Source organism: Amblyomma americanum, chromosome 4 (assembly GCF_052857255.1).
Source record: "Amblyomma americanum isolate KBUSLIRL-KWMA chromosome 4, ASM5285725v1, whole genome shotgun sequence".
Taxonomy (NCBI): Eukaryota; Metazoa; Arthropoda; class Arachnida; order Ixodida; family Ixodidae; genus Amblyomma; species Amblyomma americanum.
The window spans coordinates 163303608-163317753 of record NC_135500.1 but is presented as its reverse complement, the minus strand read 5'-3'; the positions used below and the strand labels follow the sequence as shown (position 1 = coordinate 163317753).

At 44.0% G+C, this 14146-nt stretch overlaps 2 protein-coding genes across 2 annotated transcripts in view; one reads left to right on the top strand and one right to left on the bottom strand.

Moving 5' to 3' along the window:
• The window catches only part of LOC144128609 (cell adhesion molecule Dscam1-like), a 388116-nt gene that overhangs the window by 151246 nt on the left and 222724 nt on the right, over positions 1-14146 (top strand). The window lies entirely within an intron of this gene.
• Positions 11298-13437, bottom strand: LOC144128610 (ubiquitin-conjugating enzyme E2 D2-like). The gene is made up of 2 exons (XM_077662145.1): positions 13176-13437; positions 11298-11700 (listed from the first exon to the last, which is right to left on the bottom strand). The coding sequence occupies exons 1-2, from the start codon at positions 13339-13341 to the stop codon at positions 11396-11398; spliced, it is 471 nt and encodes a 156-aa protein (XP_077518271.1). The 5' UTR covers positions 13342-13437; the 3' UTR covers positions 11298-11395.

Genomic DNA, 14146 nt, shown 5'->3' with positions numbered 1-14146 from the left:
CATTTCTAGACAGGCAGCTTTTATCCTGCTTTTTTTATTTCTAGAACGGAAACGATGAGGCATTATTCCTTAAAGCAAGAATCCCGCTTGCATGTGGCAAATATTTCAGCTCACAGTTTGGGAATAAGTATTGGCAATCTAATTTCACTTAAGCTGGTGCACGTTATGCAAGCTACGACCACTGCAGTTTACCAAGCTGTAATACTTGCGTTTGAAGTGTGATTTATCTTCTGATTGCAAAAATCCAGGTTTTTCCGGCTCAATGAGCGTGTTAAATGCATTTTCTCCGAGCCCCTAAGCCTGTAATCTTCGGTAATACTGTTCAGAGGGATCCAGCTTAAATAAACAGTAGTAATACTTGCAGCATTTGATACTTTCAGTTTTACATCCGTGAGGGAGTGCAAACTTTAATCAACAGAATGCCGCGGCGAGTGCATAAAAAGCAGTTGTTTGATATCCGACAGTTCTTTACAGAACATTTCATGCTGCTACGGCGATGTTTATCCGAGGCTCGCGCAGCTGTTTACTTGGCACTTACGCTTAATTAAATCTTTGTTTCTAGTTTTCATCTTCCTGTATGAATAACTCCTGCTTAACATACAGAACAAAAATCCCACGCACTTTCACAGACCGCTACTATTGATTAATCAGAACAATGTATTTCCGTTGGTGGGATGGACTTTGTAGACATCATCTGGTAAGTAGGACCGTATGAAACTATTGCTCTCGCAATATAATTAAACTGCGGCTTGCTCCCACTTAATCAGTACGAAAAAAAGAGCAGGCGGAAGATGCGACATCAGTTCCGGCTAATGGGCAGGGAGGTTGGCGCTTCTCTTTTCTTTGGGTAGTAAATACTTAATTCAAAACCTGATTGCCCCACCTCACCGCAGTTTTAATTTGCTTAACGTGCAAGGCTTTCCAAGAACAGGCACTTCGTGATTAATTCGAGTTCTTGGGGCGCTCTCGCAATATATACATAGTTTCAAAGATTCCGTAACAAAACTGGGAAATTTCAAAGTGGCAAATATTTTATTACTCTTTTGTTTCATTTTTTTCTTGGCAAGCTTGGTGAAACTTCCCTTTAAGTTTCGTTCATAGAATGATTTGGTTGTGCAACCATAATGCAATGCCGTGATTTAGAAACACAAGAAGCAGTTTGCTTAAAGTTTAAAATATTCGCGGCTCGTCCATTACTTTTTGCTACCGGGATAAATTGGTGTTTTCTATTCAAAATAAAAGAAACTCCGAACAGCGATATTTTCAGCCAAGAATTAATAACGAGCACTGGGGTTGTTTTAAACACGGTGCTCATAAAAGATTTCCCGTAGGCGTCGACCCGGCTTACTTCGCCCATTTCTTTAACATCTGGAAAGAAAAAAGAAAATCACCAAGCATCGAAGAAGGACAAAACTGTTAGTACTATATTCTCAACCTCTTCGATGCCACAGGAAATAAAACATATACAAACTTTAATGCTTACAGATTGCCCTCTCACCCGGTAATCTATTGAGGGCCACTTTGACAGCCGATCATCCGTTATTCATGCGTTGTTTAAGTGCACTTCAGGCGACGTTGCCTCCAAAGCTGCCTCAAACTCTAAAGCACGAAACGCAAAACTTCTTCCCTTCAGTGGGTGTGCTTCCAGACATCATGCATTTATTAGAGGGCGTGTCCCGGGATGGAAACGTCAGAGAATATTTTCTTAGAGCTTAGGTCTCGAAGAAGAACAAAGCGCACTACGCCTACGCCTATAGGCGATCACTACGGCAGAGCTCGGGGGAGTCGGAACGCGCAAAAGCAAGATCTTAAAGTTTAATTGAGAGCGAGATATCAAGGCTCAAAACCGTTTATTAAAGTTGGAGTTCACAATCTCCTAGTGATCGGAACCTTTGAATAAAAAAACAATTGTTCCCAGGGCACCCTCTAAGCTAACTTAAGCTTAACCTACATTTATTTAAAAAGCTAGTTTTATTAGTTGTTGGGAAATGTCTTGAACGTCCGTGCTATCCTCTTTCAAGAACAATTTTTTTTATTTTATGAAAGTGGCTGGCATTGCGCAGCCGTTGTTCCCACGTTAAACATTATCCCAAGTACCTCCAGCAAATTTAGAAAATATTAATATCAAAAAAGCCCTAACCCCGACAGAAGAGCTACAAAGCTACTTATTAAAAACTAGTTTACAATAATTGAGGCAGCGCCTACAAATTAATACTTCGAGATGTATTTCACCTGAAACAACGTTTAGCATACCTGGTGCCTAAAATTAAGCTTTCATCATTTTTAATAAACGATATAGAATACCGATAGGCTGCATTTGCAAGTACAAGTACGTTTCGACGGCAGGTTCAGCGGGAAAGCCGAAACAGCGTGACAGAGTAACTGTTGTTCTTAATATGCTAGTCAACGGTACCCATTGTTTAAAATTTTTCAGTAACTTCATTTACCATGCGAGTTTGTATCGGACACTCAAATGTGGCCGCATTCATTGATTGTTTTGTTCAGTATGATTCTCGTGTATCCGCTGAACCGTGATGTTTCATTTCAATTGCCATCCCAGTCTCTGTATTTATGCAACCAAGTCTTCTCCGGGTGTCACGCAGTTGTTGCGATGCGCGTTTTTCTCTCACAGTGCCGTAGAGCTAAATCTGAAGTAGATAACAGTAGCTCTTCTTATTTGACAGTTGCACGCCCGTAAGTAAATGGGCACCGAGCATCACGAATTTCAAAACGTAACTTTGCTTATTGCATTAATGTTGTTGTCGCCGGCATCTCAGAGCACGGGTGTGTTCAAGAGCTCTGTGAAATGAACTATTCTAGGAATACAACCGTCTCTAACAAGAGGGTAAGCACGAGTTACAGCAGGGAAGATAATCAGAAGGAGGCTCAAGTTGCCTCCCACTGGGGAACAGGGAAGCGGAGAGGTGAAACAGAGAAAGAGTTGAAGTGATAATTAAGGACGTCGATTAGGGATACGCGCCTGGCGAACTCGCAGCCTTTAGCCATAAGTCCCTCTAAGTTTCTGATCTAAATATCCGCGGCAGCCTTAGTGACTAAAGAATTCAGCTGTAGTTCTAGATAATTAGGGTTTACTGATACTGGCAATGGACCCATAAATTCGTGTCCGCATTATAATATAGACTACAAGTCGGCAAAAACAACTTTATACCTGCCAAACACGCCTGTCTTGAGCTATTCATCGTTCGCTTCTGAAAATTGTGAAATCATTTTATTGTACACCCGGTATAATGCTGGGAAGACGGTAGATCGCTTAGCAGTGCATATTTTCCCGTACCTCAACTGTCGTATTTATGGTCCTAAAGGGTTTATTTTATTTTCTTGATTCAATGGCGATGTACGTATTTTAATTCTTCAGCGTAGAGGAGCTATTCTAGGCTTAGGAAGTCCAGAACACGCGTCGCGGAACGGTCAGAAGAAACGCAAGAATGAAAGCGGAAAAAGCAAACCATGAAAGCTTACACGCATCGAAACCCGACCAAATGAATTCCAACACGGGTGTTAAAGTTGCCTTAAATTTTTTATTTATTTATTTATTTATTTATTTATTTATTTATTTATTTTTATTACAATACCCTCAGGGCCCGCAGGGCGTTATAGAGGGGGTGGGTGAAAAAAGAAAAAAAAAACAGTAATTAGTACAAGCAAAGGGCAAAAAGAAGGCAAATATCATGATGCAGACGCTTGTTCGATGACATACTTGGTGATAAGTGGCTTGAAAGATGACGCTTCTTAATGCAGGTGATATGGGGTGAAAGGTGGTTCCACTGAGTGTTAGTCTTCAGTAAGAAAGACTTAAAAAGCACATTCGCTTTACAAGCCGAGATGGCAACTTTATGTGGATGATCAACACACAATGATACGTGTGATGGTATAGAAGAAAAAAATTCGTGTTTTAGTGTCTTGTTATGAAATAAAATGCTGTGTAAATGTCTAAGCCGCGAAATATTTCTGCGAACTGAGAGATTAGTCGGACCAAGTTTAGATTTCAGTAAATAAGCACTAGCCGTGCGAGAATAATTGGAAAGGATTAAGCGAGCTGACCGATACTGAACAGATTCTACAGTATCGATTAAAGTGAGTTGTGCGGGGTCCCATATTGATGCTGCGTATTCTAAATTCTAGCTTTGGCCGTATTGGTGTTTAATGTAAAAGTAACTCCAAATGGGATGGAGCCTGAGAGAATTTTCTGCGTATGCAACCAAGGGCACGGTTTGCACTAATAATAATATATTCTATGTGCGTTTGCCAAGATAAGTTGTTATTAATGTGAATTCCCACATATTTATAAGACAAAACATTCTTTAATGAAGCTCCATTAATCTTGCAATCTAACGTTTTAGACGGGTTAGATTGGAGTGAGATGGAAATAATTTTGCACTTTGAGGGATTGAGAACCATAGACCATCGCTGACACCAAATTAAGACGTTATCAAGATTGGACTGAAGGAGGGAACTGTCGTTAACGTTATGCATTGGACGAAAATAAGCACGGTCACCAGCAAAAATCTTAAGGGAAGAGTTAATTCCAATCGGAAGGTCATTATTATAAATATAAAAAGTAAAGGACCCAAAACAGAGCATTGGGAAACACCAGGTATTTTCGCACATGGAGATGATATAAAGACTCGTTAGCTGATACAAACTGGGTGCGGTTAGTCTAGAAACATTCAATTCATTTAAGAAGATTAGGCTCAATATTAAGGAAACTCATTTTAAGAAGGAGTAAGTGTTGCGATACCTTATCGAAAGCCTTAGCGAAGTCAAGAAAAATGCAGTCCGTTAGTAAACCACTATCTAAAGACGACGCTAATATATTAGTGAAACACACAAGTTGAGTCACTCAAGAAAATATTTTCCGGAACCCGTGTTGACAGAAGCTTAAGAAAAAGTTACTTTCCAAAAAAAAGCGAGGTTAGAATATATAATATGCTCTATAAGTTTACAAGGAATGCTTGATGATGAAATTGGTCTGTAGTTAAGAGAATTCGGATTACCTTGCTTGAACAGTAGAACCACCCTAGCTACCTTCCAGTCAGCTGGCATTGTGGCGTGTTCGACAGACTGGGTGAAAATGTGCGCTAAATATATACAGGAATAAACAGAAGTGTTCTTCAAAAACATTGAAATATTGTTGTCGACACCGCAACTGGATGAAAACTTGATGGTTTTGGTTTATGGGGATTTAACGTCCCAAAATAACTCAGGCTATGAGGGACGCCGTAGTGAAGGGCTCCCGGAATTTCGACCACCTGGGGTTCTTTAACGTGCACTCACATCGTACACTACACGGGCCTCTAGAATTTCGCCTCCATCAAAATTCTACCGCCACGGCCGGGATCGAACCCGCGTCTTTCGGGCCAGCAGCCGAGCGCCGTAACCACTCAACCACCGCGGCGGCGTTGGATGAAAACTTGAGGCCCTGGAATAACGTCACAATGCCAGCAAAATCGATGACAATGGGGTCCATCGGAAAGAAATTGTACTTAAGCACTTCAGGAGTAACATCGAAGAAACAATCAGAAAATGATTCTGCAAAGACAGTATTTAAGGCAGTGAAACATCCTTCTCTTGTCATTGTATTCCCAGCACTATCAGAAAGTTGAATGACTGTTCGTTCTTTAGGACTGATAATGTTCCAGAACTTAGATGGATTAGTAGAAAGGAGTGATGGCAGTGTGTTGCTTGGCTTCTTTGAAAGCTAGTCGGTAAGATCTGAGAACATCACCATATGCGGACCAACCTTCCGCAGTGTTTGCACGTTTATCAAACTGAAAGAAGCGGTTCTTTTTATTCCAAAGTCGTTTCATGGCAACGGTGAACCCCGGTGATCCGACTTTTCTTGAAATTCAGCTCATTGGGAAGTACTTATTGACTGGCGACAACACTGTTCTTAACTAGAGCCCAAATTTGGTCAACGGTTCGCTCAAAGAAGGTAGGCATGCAGTTATCTATGAAGAGTGCTAGTTAGCTGCTAATTGATGTGTAGTCACCCCTGAAATAGTCTCTAATTTTACTAATTCTACTAACTTTTTAATATTAAGCGCCGTTATTTCGAACTGAATAAGACAATGATCACTCAAACCGGGCATGTAGGCTACACGATTTTGAAGATCAGGAGCAGTAGTAAAAATTAAGTCTAACAGGTTAGACGTGCCAGAACCAAACCAGATGCGCGAGTGGTCAGAATAATATTTGACGATGATGAAAGCGTTTAATGAAAATCCAAAAGGCTTGAGTTACGGGAAGACTGATCGGATCCCTAGTCCAGAACACCATTGGTAAAAACCGCTGCCCGTGCTCTTTGGACGAGAGCTTGTCGTTCTTGGAAGTCCGAGCTGGACAGGGCCGCCTCCCAGCCCTCCCACATTGGCTGATTTGTCATGTCAATACTGCTATTTTCCCGACAAGCCCATATCATAGGGAATAAGGTCGCCTTCTGGCCACAAAACCTGTACTGCGCCGAGAAGGACTCGGCGCAAGAATAATTGCATTATTTAAGAGTAATGCTTGATAAATGTGGACAGCGGGGCACCGCTTTCATCATCATCATTAGCCAAACTATGCCCACTGCAGGACAAATTCCTCTTCTATATTCCTACAGTTAGACCTGACTGATGTGTTCATACAGGAGGCGGTACCCAAGTACAACACCAGGCAGGCCAAATCCTGCTCTCGCGAAAAAGTGCGTTCTAGGCTTTGGTTGCCGAGATAAAGCTGCACCCTGGGTCTGGCTATTAAGTTCTAGCGACACTTAGTTTCTTTGTTCTTATTTGGTGGATAATTGCAGCGGGATCGAGATTAGAACTCCGGTCCTCTTGCACGCAAGGCTGATGCTCTACCTCTATTCCGTAGTTGATCGCTTCTCTATGCGAGACATCAATTTACTTCTTTGTGTACTGAAATATTTTGTTAGGATTTTATTGCAGGGAGAATGAAAATGAACGAGCACGTTCTTGTTTTCTTGTGCAGCCTTGCGTCGACGTATGAGATGAAAGCAAGCACAAGTAAAATTGTTTGACCATAACTAAGTCTAAAAACTAGTGATGCTTCCAATTTACTGCCGCCCTTATAGCTAAGCGCAAGGTTAACTCCAAGGCTGCGCATAGAAAAAATAAGTCGTTCATGGCGAGCCAGGTACACACAAATCCTCGACCCAACCAACGAGACTTTGCAAAAAGTTACAGACCAAGTCAACGTACTTTATCGCGGGGACTTCCCAACTGAGCCCGTGTTTCGAAAGCGTTAGAGTCAAGCCCGAAGAAGCTGTTTCCAGCGTACTTCAAGAATCCGTACTATAGCAGTCATGCGCCCACAATCCGGAGAAAATTAATTCATTACAGAGTAGTTTCTGTAAAGCCATGGTAACCAGAAGGCACGCCGACCTCCATTTTTCATTTATTGCCCGACTCCACCGACTCAGGCGCGTAGTCGCTATTTCCCACCAGTTTATTCATCCAAGCCTCCTTCAAGAAAAAGTGGGATATTCTGCATCTCAGTTCGTCTCCTTCTCACTCGTATAAAAAACCGAAGAAAAGCAGGCGTCGAAGAATATCAGACGTAAGTCCTCACAAAACAGCTTAAAAACAGCGTCAATACCTCTGAGTTACCAATACTGCATTTGGCATGAGTTCATGCAAAAAAAAAACTTGAGGTGAGAAAGAGGAGGGGGGAAATGGGGGCGCTTAATACTGGTCTTTAAGAGTAGAACGTCACAGCGGTATCAGGTCGCGTTAGCGTTTCTTACCGGACACTCACACAACGACCTAATTCCTATTAACATACGAATGGTTACTCATGTGCGCATCAGTACATTTCTCTAAGGCAGTTCACTGTGTCATAGTCAAAGATTAAATTCAGCTTTATTGGGTCCAACTTGATTTAGCTTGCCTGCGTCGCAATCTGAAGATGATTGGACTAGATTTCCCCCCAGGTCCTAAATAATCCATATTTTTTTCAACTAAATTACTTTCTTTTGGACGCAGCAACCTCGCTGCCAAATTTGGTGCAAGTAAAAACCTTGTGTGACCTGTTCCTTAATTTTCTTAGTTATATGCTTCCTTAAAACTTCTTTCTGGGCGGCGAGTTGGTGCGTAATGAATTACTAAAGAGTTATAGCGCAAACACAGACTACAGCGAGGCGGCACACATACACAAGCACTTGTGTGTGTGCCTTCTCCCGGTGGTTGTCTGTGTTTGCGCTATAATTTTTACTAAATCTTCGCTTCCATCGAGATTTTGTGGCGACAGCTACACTGGGCTACCAGTCGAGCATTTCGTGGTATATGTTTCGCCTTAGGCCAGCGACTACGACGACGCCGTCTTTTCTTTGACATAGGAGCCTTAAAGCTACTGTGTTATACGATCAAGCAGAAAAAGATCAACCACTCGCATGCTGAGATCGAGACAAAAGAAACCGGCCACATGTCATCGTGAAAAAGGGCAAAAACACGCCTTTCCTTCCCCCGTCGCAATCCTTAGGCTGGCACGAAAAAAAACAAGAAAAATAATCCTGCGAATGCCAAGGCAGGACTACTGCGGCAGCTGCTCAGAATAACGAAGCATGCGCACGACAGCGCACGTTGGAACTACATGCAAGCGCAGATAGAAAACATGAGCGATATGTACCCGTCTAAATACAAAAAAACTAAGATTCCAAAAGGACCCACCCTGGAACTGAAGATGCCATCCGTTTAGCATAGTATTGCTCGCGGTAACACATCACGATGGCGCAAATCGACCTTTAGTCTCTACTACAACACCCAAAAAGCAGCCTTATTACGTTTCCACGTTATGGCAGAAAAGACGCGACGTGTCTTGTATTTATTTTTTATGCGATCCTTCGAAATTTTAGGAAAGAAACAGCTGCGTGTATGAAGGAAATCATTTTACCGTTGCGCTATATTTCGGACTTTTTATACCAGACATTAAAGCCAGTACAACTCCTCTTCAACCGCTCAAATGAATTCACTGTGAGCCGACTGTCAAGTTAATCTAAGGTACGAGGCGCAAGCTTTCAGTGCGAGTTTTAGTTAGGTTTGACTAGAGCTCTCACTGTGGCAAAAAAAAAGAAAAAGTATAGCTAAAATTTAATACCTGCAAATTTTATTAAACGTTGAATTCCAACAAAATCTTTCAAAAATAAGAAATTGCTCCTTGGTGCTCTCTTTTTATTTCTGATGCCTAATTAGGTTATTATAGTGTATTCGCTCCCGCTCCAAGTTTTTTTCTATATTCAATTTTTTTAGTAAAACAGAAAAATTATGAATATTACAAGAGTTCATTTCTGGCAACATATATCTACTAATCTAGCATTTACCTGAGGCGACTTTAAAATTAGCCACCACTTTCAAAGTATTTAAAAATTGAGGCAGGTTTATTATCGCCGTGATATTGCGTTTCTGAACTGTTCGCAAAGAGCAGATAAATTTTAATATAGCGTACGCAGACATACCCACACGTTAACAGAAGCAAAAAAAAAAGACGGTGTTTCGCAGTGCGCATGCAGTGCGCATACGCGAAACTCGTATTTCAGACTAAAACGAAGCTAAGCTCGCAAGTTGCGGACGCTATTTTTCGACTTTAGCGTATTTGGCTCTCGCATGCGCAGGTATATAACACGATGATGCGCTTTTAAGGGGGCCCCTCACTTTACATTGAATTCGCATTCATTTTTCGCTACGTTCGCTGGCATTAAGTGGAGTACCTAACTTCAGTTACGTCTAGTCCCGCCTATAAGAAATTGAATAAAGATAAACTTGCTCGATTCTTTAGTTTGATGACACGGGCGCTGCTAGGCCTGACGGCAAGTTCCGGTTTCTTGAAAAATAGCGCTGTAAAATAAAAACCGAACGCGATGACTGCAGCTGCTCTTACGGTGTGTCTGCCTTTGGGTACATTCAAGTGTTTATACGATATCGGCATTTTGATTTGAAAGTTCACCGGCTATTTTTGTTCTGCTGCATATTTGTGCGTGCGTGCGTGCGTGCTTGTGCGTGCGTGCGTGCGTGCTTGAGCGCGCGCATCACAGGGGCCTCTTAGTTACCTCGTATACGTCATGTCCCGCTCCCATTATGGTTACCCTAATCCTACCATTTTCTAACACTCTCAATATGACGCTTTGTAACTCCACAACTACACTTGCCCACTGACTGTGTGGCTCATACAGATTAATCATTTTCTCTACTCGGCATCCCGTCGCTGGTGATGCACATTTCTGTCTGCGAATCTCAGTTTAACTGAAAATATCTAAGTAATTCCAATTACATGATCGTAGCGATCAGCCACGGCGCGAATAATGTAAAGACGCCGCCATATGCTTCACATTTAATTGGAGTCATGTTTGGAATTCAGAGCAAAAGTACACTGTTGAAAAATGCGCGACCAAATGGCCGCATGGTGACCTCATCATGCCCGTAACACATACTAGACCTACAGATGTAGGAGCACAAATTGAAAGAGGAAAGAAATTAGATTGCGCTGACAGCACATTTAGCGCATGCTTTAGCTCGTTGCTCACTCAGCACCTCCGGTTGGAGGCTGCCTCGGCGTTAGCGAAGTCGCTGATCGCCGTCTTCCGCATAAGTGCTCAAGGACATTACGCAGTTTTTTTCTTTCCTTGGGCTAGTCATTAAGACGAGTACCAGATGCCTGCGTCCGCAAATAACTTAGTCCACCGAGAAATCAGCGTGCTCATTCCTTTGCGCTGCGGTGCCGACCCCTTTTACTTTCTCGTAGAGGGCTCAGGGCTAGGCGGAGTTATCGAAATTAAACCTGCAACAATTTAAATCATGCGGTATTTTACGTACCGAACTGTTGGCTTGTGTTTTAAAGAAAAAGGATGGTTACGAGGTCATTTAAACCACTTGGTCTATATTTTTTTCTGGTTTCATTTCTATAAGCACACTCGTACGAAAACCTAAATGAGTCTCCTTTGCTAAACGTTGCCACAGGAAATTAAGAAAGGTGTTGAGTCGTAAAGAGGAAACATTAGCTGGCAATCCCTAGCTGCAACTCCTGCTGTGCGGACGCAGTCGACGGAAGAGTCTTTAAGGAACGAAAGTAGCTGAACGTATGCATTTGCTTACGCATGCATTTACCAAATGCACGAATACGGAGGCGAACAACTTCATTTTCACTTTAATTTGCAGACATCTATAAGCTTAAACATACCGAACCAGTTCACAACCTCACGCTTTCGCCTAAAACGGCAAGTTTTTCATACACTTTTGAAGCCGGTCGGTTATCACAGGACAACGAAGAGCTATGCTTGCTTTGGAGGGTATCAGGCGTCCGCACTTCGTCAGTCAATTCACCGCGAATGATGGATGCACTCCACGACGTACTCTGAGGCATCACTCCATGACATCACTCCAGGTTACTCCATGGCGTACTTCCTCGTCCACTCCTTCGCGATGGCGTTGTAGGCCTCCTTGTCCGTCTTGTATACGTTGGCCACCTCGGGCACGAGCGGGTCGTCCGGGTTCGGGTCGCACATGAGCACCATGATGGACATGAGAACAGTGGCTATGGTCAGGGAGGGGCACCACTGGGACTTGAGGATGTCCAGGCAGATGTAGCCATTGTTGTTAATGTTGGGGTGGTAGATTCTCGTGTTGAATTTCACCTCGGGCGGCTTGAATGGGTAGTCTTCTGGGAAGCGGATTTTGAGCTTGAACACTCCTGCGGATAGACACAAGAGGGGCGCCGTTCACATACTCTCTTTGCAAGCGAACTAAAACTTTCTTGTTGTCAGCAAAATTCCTCCACTGAGCCCGTGCGTTGTACAAAGGCCTTTAACCACCTACAGGCAGCAGCGCACTGATACCCCCCCCCCCCCCCCCCCGGGATAAGTTTTGACTAATTTGAGTGCTTTTGGGAAGGGCATGATTCGGCACTCTAATTTTTTCTCACTTCAGCACGGAACAGCAAGTGAGTCAATTAAGTTATGACCAATAGTAGGAAAGTATAAGTATATTGGATCAAATGACGCAGATGTTTGCAGTTGAACCGCTCTCTGCAAGTCTCAAGCAGTCGCTTTTCCTAAACACAGCGCCACCACCGTTGAAATTCCCCAGCTTTGGTTAATATGCCGCTCGGGTGGGAGCGACGTCTCCAAGCCTGCACCATAAGAACACTAAGCATGGTTTCTCCAGAGCTTGTGTTTAAATTTTCTTGCCGTGGTGCCAACGTCCGCGTAACTATTTGGGCACCTGCAATGGGCGCCGAGAAGAGCAAACTAGATGTGCTTGGGCCACATTTGAGTTAGGCCGGCGTGAATAGAGATGGGTATCTCGTTAACTCTGAAACACTGGCTACCTTTAGCCGCGACTTATAATTTAGAACTACTCGCTTTGTCGTCGATTATGTGTATGACCGGGATAAACGCCTTTATATCACGAAGGTTTAACAATCTGTCATTATCGTCAATATCGAGCCAACTTCAGCGTATTTGCACTGGGGCTAACAAACTATGTAACCTTACTACACTACGTATGCTCAGTGGTAAAGCGGGATACCCCTCTCAGTTACACGGCGCAAATGGAGTCGCACCATGCAGGTGCATAGACCCCTTGAAACATTACCTATTATAGCTCACTCAAGCACATGCACCCTGCAGTACCCTCACGCCTTCCCGGTCAACCAGTAACGCTGCTAAGGAATCTGCTCGACCGGCAGATCCAAGTTTTTAGAAAACTAGGGCACTATTGCACTTGAGACCTCTCAGTGACTGCTCTCAGATTTGGTGGCTATACGAACAAGCTGCGCCCCTAACTCATATGTGGTGGTAAACGAAGCTCCTCGAGACAGGGAGTTCGATTGCACTCTGTGAATAATTTGATAGTTATTTCCACAACCTTCTTATCAAACATGGTTCCTCCTACTCCCCCCACTCCCGCCGCCGGAGAGCATCAGCTGCCTACAGCAAGGTCTGCATGGTTCTGAGCTACCTGTATGACATTGGTCAAAGGGCACATTCACAATGGACCATGGGAGTCTCCAGTTGCGACGCGTCGCGCAAATTCCATTTACCACAAAGTGACTTTCATGGAAACCTATCGCCGTATAAATGAATGAAAACAATTTGGGCACCATCCCCTCGTGTCCTTCAGGCGGCAGCTTCGTTCAGCGGGAAAAGGATTAGCATGTCGTCGTACCTTTCTCGAATGGCGAGTCATTGGGCCCGACGATGGTGGCCTGCCAGAGGAACAGGTCGGCCGGGTCCACGGGTCCCGCGGAGCAGTTAGTGGGTGGATCACGGCTGATCTCGCGCAGTTCCCGTTGGATCTTGGCCAAGGCCGGTTTGCCTACCACTTTGGACATGGGCGCCGCTGCGCCTCACGGCGGCGCTGGCCCTCCGACCGCCCACAGCATTACTCGGCGGCCGACGTCCCAACTACAGCCGCCCACGGCGACTACGCTGCGCCAACTCCGTTGTCCTCTTCTTCTTTCGCATGGCAGATCAACGCTACGCGCTAGCAAGAAAAAGAGTGGGCGCGATGTGAACGGCACATGCGCAAGCGTCACCCATGATGAATTACCACACAGAGGGAGTGAAAATTGGATACATTAAGGGGAAAACCCAGTGATGAGAGAATCGCATTTATTGATACAAAATGACGTTTTTCTTTTTCTTCTTCTGTGACTCAGGTTGCGGTTGCTCCTATATTAACGGGCTATTGTTAAGGGTACTGCGTCCAAGAAAAGCCTGCAGCGTTGTCGGCGTCGGCGTCATTAATAATGAGCGAAAATTCTACGAAAAACCGCCAAGAAACAACCTGGTGGGCCACCTAGGTCATGTGATCTTACGGTGTCACCCCAACCTACCCACCGTATTGTGAGCAAACTGCACACCATGGCAGGTGCAGTTAAATGAATGATTAGCCGAAAGAGTTTACTCCGAAAGAGCAGCCTGTATCGCACTAGCACCACCGGTGGCAGCACCTGTCATTGCAGGGCAGTGCCGCATCGCTTAACCGCTGCACCACCGCGCCACGAGTGGTATGAGGACCCCCAGGGATATGTGAGTGCAAAGCTAAGCATAATCAATCCGCGGGCAATCAATCATTCACGCGATCGTGTCATACCCTTAAGGCATAGCTTAAATGTCACTTCCGGTTTTTTTGCG